This window comes from Macaca nemestrina, chromosome X (genome assembly GCF_043159975.1).
Source record: "Macaca nemestrina isolate mMacNem1 chromosome X, mMacNem.hap1, whole genome shotgun sequence".
Classification (NCBI taxonomy): Eukaryota; Metazoa; Chordata; class Mammalia; order Primates; family Cercopithecidae; genus Macaca; species Macaca nemestrina.
In genome coordinates, this window is record NC_092145.1 from 36,019,065 (window position 1) to 36,034,908 (window position 15,844).

Here is a 15,844-nt window from a genome sequence, read left to right on the forward strand (position 1 = left end):
TTCAGTTACATACATTCAACATATCTAACATTGGACAATGCCTTGATAATAATGGCTTGGGAGGACTGAACAGATACTGCCCCTCAGAGGCAAATCTCCTTCCGTTATATTTTTAAGATATCCCTATTGTTTCTTCCTGATTATAAATGTGATGCATACTTATAATAAATCAAATAAGTAGAAATGAAAAGCCTCCTTGAAACTGCACTAGGAGCAAGGGTGGAGTGAGCTCCAGGGATGTATAATAAAAAGCAATGTTTTCTTCATGCTGTTAGGGCCATATTAGCATAGATATGTCAGTGAAACTGCATTGAAACAGGGCATTAGAATATCCCGCTTTACAAGGGCACATGCATAAACTGGGAAGAGGAATGACTAAGCCCGGATACTGCGGAAAGCTACAATTTAAATGATGCTGGAGGCAGGGCACAGTGGCTTAAGCCTGTAATTCCAGCACTTCGGAAGGCCGAGGTGGGTGGATCACTTGAGGCCAGGAGTTCAAGACCAGCCTGGCCAACATGGTGAAACCCCCGTCTCTACTAGAAATACAAAAAATTAGCCGGGCATGGTGGTGTGTGCCTGTAATCCCAGCTACTCAGGAGGCTGAGGCACAAGAATTGCTTGAACCCGGAAGGCGGAGGTTGCAGTGAACTGAGATCATGCCATGTCTCTCCAGCCTAGACGACAGAGTGAGACTCCATCTCGAAAAATAAAAATAAAAAAGGATGCTGGAGAAAAGGGGATTTAAGGGAGAGACTGAGAAGGACAGGCTGGAGAGGGGAGTGCTTAGGAACCTAGGCTTTGGTCTCAGACCTGGCTTGAAATTTCATCTTGCTGTCTTTTTAGCCCAGGGATCTTGAACAAGGTACTTACATTTTCTATGCCTCAGTTTTCTCATCTGTAAAATGGGGATGATGATGATGGTAATAATAATAATAACACCTACCTTAGAGAGTTGTGGTGAAGCACATTTGACGTGTGTGGAATGTGAAATGCTCAAACACCTGGCACAGAGTTACTGCCTCATAAACTGAAGATATTATGATCATGATTTTTATTGATTGAAGAATCAAGGGACAGCTAAATCATGTAGCATATGGGAGGGAATGATACGTGGTATCCAGGAAGACCAGAACTGAAAAATATTCATTGGGTTTGGTGATATGAAGGTCAGTAATACATTTCAGAATAATAGTTCGAGGGGAACTGTGGGTAGAAGCCAGATTACTGTGATTGCTGAGTGAATGGAAAGTAAGGATGTAAAGGCATCAGAACAGCTAAAAGAGCAGTGGAACAGAAAAGTCAGTCTAAGACCAGATTCCTGCTCATATGGAAATTTAGCATATGTAAGTCAGCAGGGGAAGAATGGACTATTCAAGAGATGATGCTGGGAAAATAGGCCATCTATTTAGGAAAAAAATAAAACGAGACCCTCTCACACAAACACCATTCACAAAAATAGATTCCCATTGGACTAAAAACAGATTTCTAAAAATACAAGGAGAAAACATCAGAGAATATTTTTATAACTTTGGGGGTAGAGAAGGCTTTTCCAATCGTGACGCAAAATTCAAAAGTCATAGAAGAAAAGACTGATGGATTTAAATTCATTAAAATAAAAAACCCTTTTATATTGAAAGATACCATAAACAAAAGTAAAAACAAGCTACAGATGGGGAGAAGATATTTGCAGCCTAAATAATAGACAAAGGATTCTTCTAAAATGGAAAAAGAGCTTCTACAATTTAATAAGAAATAAATAGTTTACATAAGGGGAAATACTAATGTACAATCAACATAGGAAATGATGGTCATGCAACTTCCCCAGTAATTAGAGAAATGCAAAATGAAACAATGAAATATTTTTTATCCATCAGATCTGCAAAAACAAAAAGATGGTATATTATCCACTAACACGAGGTAATTTCATTCATGTTGATGGGACTGAAACTTGATGTAGACTTTTTGGAGGGCAAACTTGGCAGTATCTATTAAAATTTTAGATGTGAATGATTTATGACCCAACAGTTCCACCTTTAAGTAAGCAGCCTAGAGAAGCAGCTGCGCATGCTCCTGAGAAGCATACAGAAAGCATGTTCACTGCAGCTTTGGTTATGGAATGAAAAACAACTTAAACAGTCTAAATTTCTACAAACAGAGCAATTAAATAAACTGTGGAATTACCATACCATGGAATTGTGTTTACCAGTTTAATAGAATGAGGTAGATCCATATATACTCACATGGCTAGATCTCCAGGATATGTTGTTAAGTGAAAAAAAGAAGTTGCAGAATGATCATGATGCCATGTGTGTAAATCTGCCCCATTCCCTCCAATAAAACCACAAACATTTCTCTCTATTTGTGTGTGTAGATGCATAGAAAAAGGTCTGGAAAAGTAATCAGCAAACTGAAAATAGAGGTTATCTGTGAGAAAGGAAGAATTGGTATTCTTTTATTTTATTTTATTTATTTATTTATTTTTGAGCGGGAGTCTTGCACTGTCTCCCAGGCTGGAGTGCAGTGGCGTGATCTCGCCTCACTGCAAGCTGGGCCTCACGGGTTCACGCCATTCTCCTGCCTCAGCCTCCCGAGTAGCTGGGACTACAGGCGCCTGCCACCCCGCACGGCTAATTTATTTTTTATTTTTTTATTTTTTTTGTATTTTTAGTAGAGAGGGAGTTTCACCACGTTAGCCAGGATGGTCTCAATCTCCTGACCTCATGATCTGCACGCCTCGGCCTCCCAAAGTGCTGGGATTACAGACGTGAGCCATCGAGCCCGGCTGAGAATAGGTGTTATTGCATGAATAAATTTAGGTCAAGCGTGGTGGCTTTTACCTGTAATCCCAACACTTTGTGGGGCCAAGGTAGGAGGATCACTTGAGCCCAAAAGTTCAGGACAAGCCTGGGGTAACATAAAGAAACCCCGTCTCTACAAAAAAATAAAAAATTAGCCAGGCGTGGTGGTGTACACCTGTAGTCCCAGATACTCAGAAGGCTGAGGCAGAAGAATCACTTGAGCCCATGAGTTCAAGGTCACAGTGAGCTATGATCATGCCATTGTTCCCCCACATGGGCAACAGAGCGAGGCCTCATCTCTGAAAAAGAGATAAAAAAGAAAACTTGTCTGAGCCGGGAGAAATACACAAGGCCAGTCTAGAGGGGGACAAGGAGGTCAGGGGCAACTCTTGAGGATGGGAGAGATGATGAGGGTTTAAACAGGAAGAGAAGCTTTGAGGATAGAGAGGAGGGGCAGATTTGAGAGAATTCACAAGACTGAGAACCAAGTTGCTGTGGAAACCTAGTCCACTTTATAAACTTTTTTATTTTATTTTTATTTTTTGAGATGGAGTCTCGCTCTGTCACCCAGACTGGAGTGCAGTGGTGCAATCTCGGCTCACTGCAACCTCCGCCTCCTGGGTTCACGCCATTCTCCTGCCTCAGCCTCCCAAGTAGCTGGGACTACAGACGCCCACCACCAGGCCTGGCTAATTACCCACTTTATAAACTTAAATGTCTACTATGTGACAAGTACAGTGTGAGGTGTCAGAGATACTAAGAAATAAGGCACAGTCTTTTTTTTTTTTTTTTGAGACGGAATCTCGCTCTGTGGCCAGGCTGGAGTGCAGTGGTGCAATCTTGGCTCACTGCAACCTCCACCTCCCAGGTTCAAGCAAGTGTCCTGCCTCAGCCTCGCACATAGCTGGGACTACAGGTGCCCACCACCATGCCTGGCTAATTTTTGTATTTTTAGTAGAGGTGGGGTTTCACCATGTTGGCAGGGCTGGTCTTGAACTCCTGACATCAGGTAATCCGTCTGCTTTGGTCTCCCAAAGTGCTGGAATTACGGGTGTGAGCCACCGCACCTGGCCTCCACATTTTCTTTATTTTATTTATTTATTTATTTATTTATTTATTTATTTATTTATTGAGATGGAGTCTCGCTCTGTTGCCCAGGCTGGAGTGCAGTGGCTCAATCACGGCTCACCGCAACCTCTGCCTCCTGGGTTCAAGCAATTCTCCTGCCTCAGCCTCTTGAGTAGCTGGGATTACAGGCACCCGCCACCATGCCTGGCTAATTATTGTATTTTCAGTAGAGACGGGGTTTCACCCTGTTGGTCAGGCTGGTTTGGAACTCCTGACCTCGTGATCTGCCCGCCTCGGCCTCCCAAAGTAATGGGATTACAGGCGTGAGCCACAGCGCCCGGCCTCCACATTTTCTTTATCCGGCCATCAGTTGATGGACATTTGGGTTGTTTCTACCTTTGGGCTACTGTGAATAATTTACTCAAGCTGGGTTCACCAAGTCCCACCTCCCTGGCCTTTTTCCCATTGCTCAAACCTGTCAGACTGGCTTCTGCCTCAGGACCATCCTCACATTTGCTCTTCCCTCTGCCTGGAATGCTCTTCGCCCAGATCTCTCCATGGCTCTCTCATCCTCATCCTTGCGGCTCAAATGTCACACCCTTAGAGAAGCCTTCCCTGATCACTGTATTTAAAGTAGTTGAACCCTCAATCACATGTATATCCCATTATCCTATTGGAGTATCTTCATAGTACATATCATTATCCAAAATGAATAAGAATTATTGTCTAGACCAGGGGTTATTTTGTGCCGTTGGCCCCGTTAGCAATCTAGTGAGGCCTGTGGGCTCATTCTCAAAATAATGTTTTTAAATGCCTAAAATATACCAAGTATACTAAAAATAGTTATTAAAATATTTAAAAATTGTGACTTAGTAATCTATGTGCTTCTCTATCAATTCTGGAAGTAATAATATCTATATGCAGGCTTAATAATTATCAGAATTTGGATGTAATGAGTATAAATGCCATTTTGAGCTATTTGCAACAACTGGAATGGGAAATGATGGTATCAGTGATTTCTATTGGTTATGAAATCACAGGTACTCCTAACATTACTATAGATTGTTACCTATGTCTGTAGCTGAAGAAACTGCTAAACTTCAGTTAGAGATTAGTGAAAAAGATGTATTTTTTTCCTATCCAAGTTCACAGATCCTCTGAATTCTATTCACAGAACCTAGGAGGTCCATGAACCCCGTGTTAAGAACGGCTGTCTTGAAATGTCAAAGATTATCAGTAGTGATGGGGAGGGATGGAGTCTGTTGGAGCTGGTTTTGGTCGAAGATGGAGGAGATGAGGAGATCACAGTGAGCAAGGGAATCAAGAGCTAGAAGAAAGCTGCGCTCTCTGCCCATCCATGGGACTTTGGTGTGGAGATGAAGAAATTTCCAGTTGAGAAGGACATGAGAAAAGCAGCATCTCTGAAGGATAGTCAGGTGTCATTTAGAGGAAGGAAGCAGTTTGGGAGGAGGTAGCCTATAAGAATAAAGATTTAGTTTACCACCCACTGGAGTCCAGTGAGCAGCACAACAGAGTGTGGGAGAGAGGTGGCCACCGTGGGAAGATGAGTCACTAAGGCCGGGGGTGGAGGGAACACAGAGCAGCAGGGGAAACTTTACTATGTTCCAGACAGCAGGCTAGACGTGGAGGATACAGAGATGAATAAGAAGAAGAGAAATCACCCATTTAGGATTCGTCTGCACCAAATCCTGGTGGCTGATTGGCTGATTTGGCTGGTCTGATCCATGTACATTTTGGGAGCTTCCGAGAGCCAGAGGCAATTGCAGTAAGACAGGCACAGGGTATCACTACAGATTCCGGGGTGGGGCGGGGGGAGCTAAAAAATGTACTTTTTAGCTTTATTTTCTTTCCTCCTTTGATTCCTTCTGCAAAGCAAAAAATGAAGTTAAAAAAAAAAAGTAATGTAATTGAGAAAAAAAATGAAGCAGTGCCATCATCAACTATTTCAAATCAGCAAAACATCCAAAAATTAATTAGATAAGCCTAGGGGATACATCCCCCACCCTCACTCCAAATTCGTCAGGAACCTTCTAAGGATCTTTGCAACCAAGAGATTCTTTGATGCGATTACCCTTCAGAACAGTGGCTCAGAGGGATCAAAGGAATAAAGAAAGGACTGTGTTTTTAGAGTTTTCTCTGGGGCTCAGGAGGTGGAGGTTGCAGTGAGCGGAGATCGCGCCACCGCAGTCCTGCCTGGGCTACGGAGCGAAACTCCATCTAAAATAAAAGATTTTTCTCTGGGGCTCCAGAGATAGCCTGAACCTGGATCTCAGCTCTGGCTGCAGCTCTCAGAATCTAAGATCCTGTGATTCTCTTTTAAAAGGCTATTTCCCCCTTCTCTACTAGGGGGATCTTTCAAAAAGGCTCAGCCTGGGAGCTACTGCAGGTAGGAGGCATTGGCTGGACCCAGCTCCTCCTTTGATCATCATGTTCTGTTCTGGCAGCGGTATCTGAAAACTCCCTGCCCTGGGCCCACATGACCAGCCTCTTCTAGCCTGAAGGGAGGCAGCCCCTCAGCCAGAGAGGCAGCAGACAGATAGGAGAGATGAGAACAAGAGGCAGAGCTGAGTTAAGCTGACCTAGTTAAAGCAGAAGGAGGCTGTAGGGGTGACAGGGATGACGTGGGAGGGGACTGGGAAAGGGAGAGAGGGAAGTTTCCCAGGGAGGCCCAGGACAGAGAGACATAGAGGGCTGACTGTTGTTTAAGAAGCCTTGGCAAGACTTGGGGGCCACCTAGAGGAGCCGTGTGTGGAGACTCAGTGAGCTGGCAGGCCTGTGTCCACGTGTGCAGGGTGTGCAGGGGGGAGTAGCTTTACCAGATTTTGCCTGGATACTTAGTTTTGTTTGTTTGTTTGTTTGTTTTTGGAGACGGGGTCTCACTCTGTTGCCCAGGCTGGAGTGCAGTGGCGTGATCTCCGCTCACTGCAGCCCCTGCTTCGCGGGTTCAAGCGATTCTCCTGCCTCATCCTCCTGAGTAGCTGGAACTACAGGCATGAGCCACCACACCTGGCTAATTTTTGTATTTTTAGTAGAGACGAGGTTTTGCCATGTTGCCCAGGCTGGTCTCGAACTCCTGACCTCAGGAGATATGCCCGCCTCAGCCTCCCAAAGTGCTGGGATTACAGCCATGATCCACTGTGCCTGGCCTGAATACTTAGATTTTAAAGTCACCACCTTGGCAGAAATGAGAATCAGAAAAATATCTTGACCTTGGGGGGAGCCAAGTGGGGAGCTCCACTAAACCTAGCAAGAATGAGCAAAAGCCTTGAATGTGCTCACAAGATTGCCCAGCAGTGGGCCAAAGAGAGGTCTCGTTACCCACTGTGTACCCAGCTCTCATCTAGGCACTGTAGGGCAACATAAAGGAAGCAAAGACATGAGCCCAGCTTGGAGGAAAATCAGCCCCTCTACAGATACGGCCAGTGAGCTCCATGCTGTGTTGGGACCCTCTGAGGGACAGAGAAGTGCCCTTCACAGGCCCTGCCCTTTAGGAAGACAATCTAGTTGAGAGAATCTTTGTGAAGCAACAATAAGTAATTGAATGCCATTTCTTGTTATGCCCCTGACTCGCAGAAGGGATTTCTGGCATACGTGGGGAAGGCCGTAGGAAGGAGGAGGGCATTAAGCTGAGCCCTGAGGTCTGGGAGGGCAGAATTGGGATGAGGAGAGAGAAAGGGGCGTTCTAGTGAAGGTGCACAGATGGGCATATGTTTGGCTCACGTAGAGACCAAGAAGGTGGCCACGCTGACAAGATCGGAGGCCCACTGAAGGGAGATGGAGAAATGCAGCTGGATGGGAGAGAGTCAGGATTACAGAGGGCATTTGAAACTTCCAAAAGGGACAGGGTCAAAATCCAAGTTTTTGATGGGGTTCACCTCTGTCCTTTTTAGCTACAAGCCCATCGTGGAATTCATTGACGCACAATTCGAGGCCTACCTGCAGGAAGAGCTGAAGATCCGAAGAGTGCTGCACACCTACCATGACTCCCGGATCCATGTCTGCTTGTATTTCATTGCCCCCACGGGTCATTCCCTGAAGTCTCTGGACCTAGTGACTATGAAGAAGCTGGACAGTAAGGTATAGGAGGCAGGGGCGGGGGCGCTGGGGGCTCACCCTTACTGATCTCTTGTGCAAAGTAGATGTGGGATTCCGGGAGAGATTTGTGGCATCCTCATCCTCTCCCTCATTCCCTGTCCCTCCATAAAGATGGTGTTATGGATCCAGCACCAGCATCATACACTTTGTGATCTGTTTTCCCAGCACTAGGGATGGGCTTGCCCTGAGCTGTCTTTCTGCCCTGATCCGTCTTGGAGACTAGCAAGACGGCTCCCTGGGTCTAAGGGCAAAGGCTTTGGCAATGGAAAGCTGTTTTTTCTTTGTCCCATTGTTAACTGGCTAGAATCAAACATGCAAACTTGACTTTGAAAGTTACCATTCTTACTATCAATAATTACTTTTATGATTGCAGTTAACATTAAAACCCTCATTATATGCCCACCCCATGAAGTACACATTATTGTTAGCCTCATTTTACAGAAGAGAAAACTGAAGCTCTGAGAGGTTAAGTGACTTGCTCATTGTCATATTGCTAGCTACTGGTAGAGTGCAGATTCTGTGACACTCAGATCTGTGACCCCATGTTATAATGCTTCTATGCCCGAGAAAGATGGCTGTGGGAATCAGGCATCGTCTTGCTTTAAGAAAAACTTGGCTGGGCGTGGTAGCTCACGCCTGTAATCCCAGCACTGTGGGAGGCCGAGGTGGGTGGATCACGAGGTCAGGAGATCGAGACCATGCTGGCTAACACAATGAAACCCCGTCTCTACTAAAAATACAAAAAAAGGCCAGGCGTGGTGGCGGGCGCCTGTAGTCCCAGCTACTTGGGAGGCTGAGGCAGGAGAATGGCATGAACCTGGGAGGTGGAGCTTGCAGTGAGCCAAGATTGGGCCATTGCACTCCAGCCTGGGTGAGAGAGCAAGACTCCATCTCAAAAAAAAAAAAAAAATACCATGGCTGGGCGCGGTGGCTCAAGCCTGTAATCCCAGCACTTTGGGAGGCCGAGACGGGCGGATCACAAGGTCAGGAGATCGAGGCCATCCTGGCTAACACGGTGAAAACCCGTCTCTACTAAAAAATACAAAAAACTAGCCGGGCAAGGTTACGGGCGCCTGTAGTCCCATCTCGGGACTGAAGCAGGAGAATGGCGTAAACCCGGGAGGTGGAGCTTGCAGTGAGCTGAGATCCGGCCACTGCACTCCAGCCTGGGCGACAGAGCGAGACTCCGTCTCAAAAAAAAAAAAAAAAAAAAGCCAAAACAAAACAAAAAACTTAAAAATGCAAATTCTATACCATGTATAAATTATACAATGATTCTTCATGTTAGAGGATTATTTGCTTTACAAAAGAATTGATCACGGGATTCTTCAGAAAGCCTAATTACATTTTCACCTACCATTTAATGTGTGCCAGATGCTGTGATGAGTACTTTATATGCATTATTTTATTTTTTCCTTCCAATAATCCAGCGGTGAGTACTATTATTATTCCCATTTCACTCATGATGAAATTGAGGGGCAGAAAGTCAAGTCACTTGCTCAACCTCAGACAACTTGAAATGGGTCTGGGATTTGGACCTAGCTCTGACTCCATGGTCTTTTATTTTACAAAAACTGAATTTAGGCTGGGCTTGGTGGCTCATGCCTATAATCCCAGCACTTTGGGAGACCAAGGTGGGCGGATCATCTGAGGTCAGGAGTTCGAGACCAGCCTGGCCAAGCCAACATGGCGAAACCCCGTCTCTACTAAAAATACAAAAATTATCTGGGCATGGTGTTGCACACCTGTAATCCCAGCTACTGGGGAGGCTCAGGCAGGAGAATCACTTGAACCTGGAAGTGGAGGTTGCAGTGAGCCGGAATCATGCCACTGCACTCCAGCCTGGGTGACAGAGCAAGACTATATACCAAACAATAATAATCGAATTTACATGCAGCCATTTAGTAGCACATCCACTCTAAAACTGAATTTCAGCTCTCATCAGAATAGGAGCGGTTTTTCATTTTTTGCAGCAATGGGCTCATGGCCCATGAATAAAAGGCTGCTCTTGAAATGTGGCCATGCCCTGCATGTCCTGTATAGGGGCATTGGTGAGCCACATGGCTGCAGGCCTGGTGGATGGGCTGAGTTAAACCTTTGATATATATGTGTGTGTCTGTATATATATATATTTTTTTAAATTAATTAATTAATTTTTTTTGAGATGGAATTTCACTCTTGTTGTCCAGGCTGGAATGCAATGGCACGATCTTAGCTCACCGCAACCTCCGCCTCCCGGGTTCAAGCAATTCTCCTGCCTCAGCCTCCCGAGTAGCTGGGATCATAGGCATGCGCTACCACACCCGGATACTTTTTATTTTTAGTAGAGACAGGATTTCACCATGTTGGCCAGGCTGGTCTCAAACTCCCGACCTCAGGTGATCCACCCCTCGGCCTCCCAAAGTGCTGGGATTATAGGCATGAGCCACTGCTCCCAGCCTGATATATGTTTATGGTGTGTCAATGGGGACTTGGCGAAAGTGCCAAGGAGAATAGGCTCTGCCTGCTGTTTCATCTTGGCAAGGGCATTGACCCCTCTGCCCGCGAAAGACTTCAAGGGAGGTGCCTCCAAGGTTCAGTCTTTCTTTGACCCACCACCTGTGTGGTATCAGCCTTCAGAGGCACTCCTAAGCCAAAGTGCAAAGGAGGCAGGATTTATCTTTCACGTCTGGTGCTCCCAGACTCCCCTTTCAGAGCCCGGGGCCTGAGTGCCACCTATGCCCCCCACTCCCCCACCCCCCCACCCCCCTGTTGGAGTCTCCTGGCAGGAATGATTATGCTCTCCATGTCAACTTGACCTTAGTGTGCTCTGTCTCACAAACACGCGTGCATTTCAAGTTTCTTTACCTTCTGACAGTAAAAGCCTTGTCCCTTCTTGGAGCAATTTCAAGGATTAGGGTTCAGGTGGACTGAACTTTTGGTTGGCATTAGGCCTTTCTCCTGATGCCTGAAATTGGGCATTTATACTGCTTTTCTTACTCAGAAATTAATCATGAGACTCAGGCAGTATAATTCTTTTTGCATAAGTCTCAGATCAAATTGTAACTAGAGGTTCTTCCTCACCTAACCGAGTTGGTTATTCAGTGTCTCTTGCCAGAAAGAGAGCCAGGTGTACATCCTCGCTGAGCACTGTCCTGCCTCCTTTCCCTGCCATCTCTCATGTGGGTCCATATCACGCCCGGCTGGGGCTAGCCCGGACTCGATGGGTTGGAACAATTTACTGTTAGCAAGAAGAGGCCACCTCTCCCCTGTCAGCCACAGATTCCCAGCTATCACCTTTCTGCTTCATATCTCCCAAGCAGTAACCTTGATACCAAGATATCATACAGCTCATCAGTTTGGATCTGAACTGGTAGACAGCTCATGCTTAAGACTATGGACTTAGGAATAAGGCTGAGTTTGGATTCGAATCCCAGTTCTGCTACTTACCTGCTCCATGGCCTTGGACAAGTTACTTAACCTCCCTATGCCTTAATTTCTCATTGGCAAAATAGTAATAATACCTCCTGGAAAGAAGGGTTATTGTCAGGATTAATTGTGCTAATTCATGTAAAGCACTTAGTTCAGTGCCTAGCACAGTTAGTACTTGTCGTTTATTGTATTGTCATTTGGCTACAGAAGCGGCCAGTCCTTGACCACTGGGCTGAGCGGCTCCCTCTGGCAGCTGGTGGAAGTCTTAGGTGATGCTGCTATCAGTTGCAGGTTACCAACAATGACCCCGCTTTGCCCTCCTCTCCCTAGGTGAACATCATCCCCATCATTGCCAAAGCAGATGCCATTTCGAAGAGTGAGCTAACGAAGTTCAAAATCAAAATCACCAGCGAGCTTGTCAGCAACGGAGTCCAGATCTATCAGTTTCCTACAGATGATGAGTCAGTAGCAGAGATCAATGGAACCATGAATGTGAGTGGGAGCAATTTCCTGACCATTTGCTTTTTATGATGATTATCATTATTTTAATTTGTTTTAGAGACAGAGTCTTGCTCTGTTGCCCAGGCTGGAGTGCAGTGGTGTGATCACAACTCATTGCAGCCTTGAACTCCTGGGCTCAAGGGATCCTCCTGCCTCAGCCTCCCAAGTAGCTGAGATTACAGGTGCACTCACCACACCTGGCTAATGTTTTAATGTTTTGTAGAGATGGGGTCTTGCTATGTTACTCAGGCTGGTTTTGAACCCCTGGGCTCAAGCAGTCCTCCTGCCTCAGCCTCCCAAAGTACTGGGATTACAAGTGTGAGCCACCACGCTGACCCCTTTATTATTATTATTTTACCAAAGAGCAGCAAAACATCTTCACCATCCATCTTAGTGTAGTTAACTCTTTTTTTTTTCTTTTACTCTTTTTTTTTTTTTTTTTTTTTTGAGACAGGATCTCATTCCATTGCCCAAGCTGGAGTACAGTGGCACAATCTCAGCTCACTGCAACCGAGAGATGTTATTTTTAAATATCAGGGTGTGCTGGGCATGGTGGCTCAGGCCTGTAATCCCAGCACTTTGGGAGGCTGAGGCGGGTGGATCACCTGAGGTCAGGAGTTTGAGACCAACCTGACCAACATGGCGAAACCCCGTCTCTACTAAAAAATACAAAAATTATCCAGGCGTGGTGGTGTGCGCCTGTAATCCCAGCTACTCTGGAGGCTGAGGCAGAGGTTGCAGTGAGCCAAGATTACGTCATTGCCCTCCAGCCTGGGCGACAGAGCGAGACTGATCTCAAAAAAAAAAAAAAAAAAAAAAAAAAAAATCAGGGTTATGTTTTGCTTTATTAAGTGTGAATGAATTTAAAAAAAAAAAAGAAAGCTTGCCATCTTTCCTCTCCTCCCCCACTTTTCCCTACTAGAGGAATGACTAATAAAGAAGGCAGAGAGGCAAACATCTCCTAATGCTTCCTTACAATGTGTTGCTGTTGCTGTGAAATCTTCAATGTTGTGATTTCAAGCAGACAGCTAATAGCTTTCAGAAAGCGTCTGCTTTGGGAACAGATTTCTTTTTCTCTATTGAGTGGCATCAGTTTTTCCTAATGACATAATGCCTGGGTATAGCCAAACTCAGGAAAGCCTTGTAATAAAAGCCATTTTTAGAAAACTTTCCTGCTGCCACTGCCCTCTAAGTTATCATTACGACATCAGCTGCCACCTCCTATGAATTGGCCAACAAATTAGCATAGCAGGGCAGCAAGTCATTGTCTCGCCTGACTTCCTGTCCATCAGTACACCCGAGATGTGTTTGTTATCACCATCACCACCTTAGACAAATCTGGTTCAAGGGTAAGGTTCTCTGGAGCGTGGCAGGTGGAGATAGGTCTTCTCTGACCGGCCATGGGCATGGAAAAATTAAAAAAGATTAGTGCTTGTCCTCTCGAGAAGTCAGGGCATTTTGATGGAAACTAGGCTCTGTTATGAAGAGACAGCCTAGTCTGCAGAAAAACGGGAGCCTCGTGAGAAGTGTTGTCTAGGTGCCACCGGCATTGATGTCTGGAAGCGTCTAGCCACCTCAGGACATCAGTCGCCATAGAGACCTTCCGAACACTGATGCCCTAAGTCACCAAGCAGCTTTCAGGCTTGTGGTTTGCTTTGCTAAGAATAAATAGGGACTGAGAGTTGTCAGCCATCTCAAGATGTCACATAGAACCACATCTTTGTACCTCGTGGATTAGGAGTGACAGTCATCCTGGGCTCTGTTCTCAGCTCAGCTCTGGCCTCCTACTGAGCCTAGGGTAGGCTCAACCTCAAGGCTGGAAACCCCCAAGCTAGGCAACAGCAGTTGTCAAGCATGCTGTTATGGCTGAGAAGGAATTTTGGGTCCTTTATTACTCATAATTGTGTTTCACTTTGAAAAACAAAATTCGAGGCTGAACAACATAGCAAGACCTCATCTCTACTGAAATTAAAAAAAAAAAAATTAACTGGTGGCCAGGCGCAGTGGCTCACGCCTGTAATTCCAGCACTTTGGGAGGCCGAGGTGGGTGGATCACCTGAGGTCAAGAGTTCGAGACCAGCCTGACCAACATGGAGAAACCCCGTCTCTACTAAAAAGACAAAATTAGCTGGGTGTGGTGGTGCATGCCCGTAATCCCAGCTACTTGGAAGGCTGAGGCAGGAGAATCGCTTGAACCTAGGGAGGCAGAGGTTGCAGTGAGCTGAGATTGCACCTTTGCACTCCAGCCTGGGCAACAAGAGCAAAACTCCATCTCAAAAAAAAAAAAAAAAAATTAACTAGTGCTGTGGCATACACCTGTAGTCTCAGCTACTTGGTCGGTGGGCGGCCTAAAGCGGGAGGATTACTTGAGCCCGGGAAGTTGAGGCTGCGGTGAACCCTGATCGTGCCACTGCACTACTCCAGGCTGGGTGACAGAGCAACACCCTGTCTCACCAAAAAAAAAAATAATCCAGAAAGAGAGAGAAAGGAAAGAAAAGAAAAAAGAAAAAAAAAAACTAAATAGAAAGAAAGAAACAAAAAGGAAGGAAGGAGGGGAGGGAAGAGGGAGGGAAGGAGGGAATTCCAGTGGAAGGAAGGAAGGTAGGAAGGAGAAAGAGGGAGGGAGGGAGGGAATTCCAATGGATTCAGGATTATCCCTATTATAAATCACTCACCACTTACTCCCTTGCATCCCACTGTGCTTTTTTTTTCTTTCTTTTTCTTTTTTTCTTTTTTTTTTGAGACAGGCTCTCGCTCTGTCGCCCAGGCTGGAGTGCAGTGATGTAATCAATCTCAGCTCACTGTAGCCTCCACCTCCTGGGTTCAAGTAATCCTCCTGCCTCAGCCTCCTGAGTAGCTGGGACCACAGGCATGCACCACCTTGCTCGGCTAATCCACGTGGTTTTTTTGAGTGGGAAAGAGAGGAGTGGCCCCACATCTAGTGTGCCTGGAATTGGCATGCCTGTGAGAGGAGCTTGCATGTGAGTGCTTTGTGTTACATGCGCTGTGATGGGAAAGAGGGTGCTATCAAATATACACAGACGATTGCTTAGCCTGCCTGCCACCGAACAACTACGTCAAAAGTCCCCAGAGTCTTCACACAAGCCGTGGTGTATGAAACTGCATCCTCAGGATGCATCCTAGGCTTGGGTGGTAGGAGGAATTGGTGCTGGTCTTTCATTTTGGATTTGACTCCAACCCCACAGCCTCAGCCATCCCAGCCAATTGTCATAGGAGCTGGATTGGAAGAAGTGGAAGAAGGCTGTTGCCTGAGTGGAGAAGACTGGACAATGTCCTGTCTGTCACCATGAGGGATTTTTATGGCAGGAAATGAGAGTAATGAGGTCCCAGCCACCACCTTGGATTATGGGTGACTCCAGAAAACCTTATTTTAGATTGAGGGGGAAGGGAAGGGAGAGCGAGGTCTTGTTGCATGCTATTTTCAACTCATACTCTGATATCTCTCAAGGTTGTAGACTTTAATACTGAAAATTGCTATGTTGTTTTAAATTTAATGATGTTCTTTGCATGGCTCAAACCATGACCAGGACCAGCAAAAAGGCCCAGTTACTTATTTGACTAAGCTCCATTAGTTGTCCATTTGTGAGGTCTGGGGTTTGGTTCCCACAAAGGCAGTTGACATTTGGGTCCAGTGAGAGCACATGGCTGAACAGTAGGGTCACAGGGAGACCCATAGACACAAGTCCATCCCTTCCTCTGAGACAGCAGTGGTATTTCCATTGTTTCCATGTACTTTTGCAGGAATCACCAGTGGTTGACTTGAGAGCAAATCAGCCAATGGTCTTGTTCAGTCACCAGCAGAAGCCTGAAATGGGGACTAACATAACTGGGAAACACTGTCCACTCTGGGAGGGAAGCAAGCCCAATCAGAATATTATCATTAGATGAGGAATAAAGAGTTCTGACATTGTCTATTTCACTGGGTT

At 45.8% G+C, this 15,844-nt stretch overlaps 1 protein-coding gene across 8 annotated transcripts in view; it reads left to right on the plus strand.

Moving 5' to 3' along the window:
• Positions 1 to 15,844, plus strand: part of SEPTIN6 (septin 6) — an 80,993-nt gene that overhangs the window by 34,010 nt on the left and 31,139 nt on the right. For all 8 annotated transcript variants that reach the window (XM_011718524.2, XM_011718519.2, XM_011718522.2 and 5 more), the window contains exons 4-5: positions 7,781 to 7,967; positions 11,727 to 11,888. In XM_011718524.2, the coding sequence (XP_011716826.2) occupies positions 7,781 to 7,967; positions 11,727 to 11,888 (349 nt within the window). The remainder of the gene's footprint in view (positions 1 to 7,780; positions 7,968 to 11,726; positions 11,889 to 15,844) is intronic.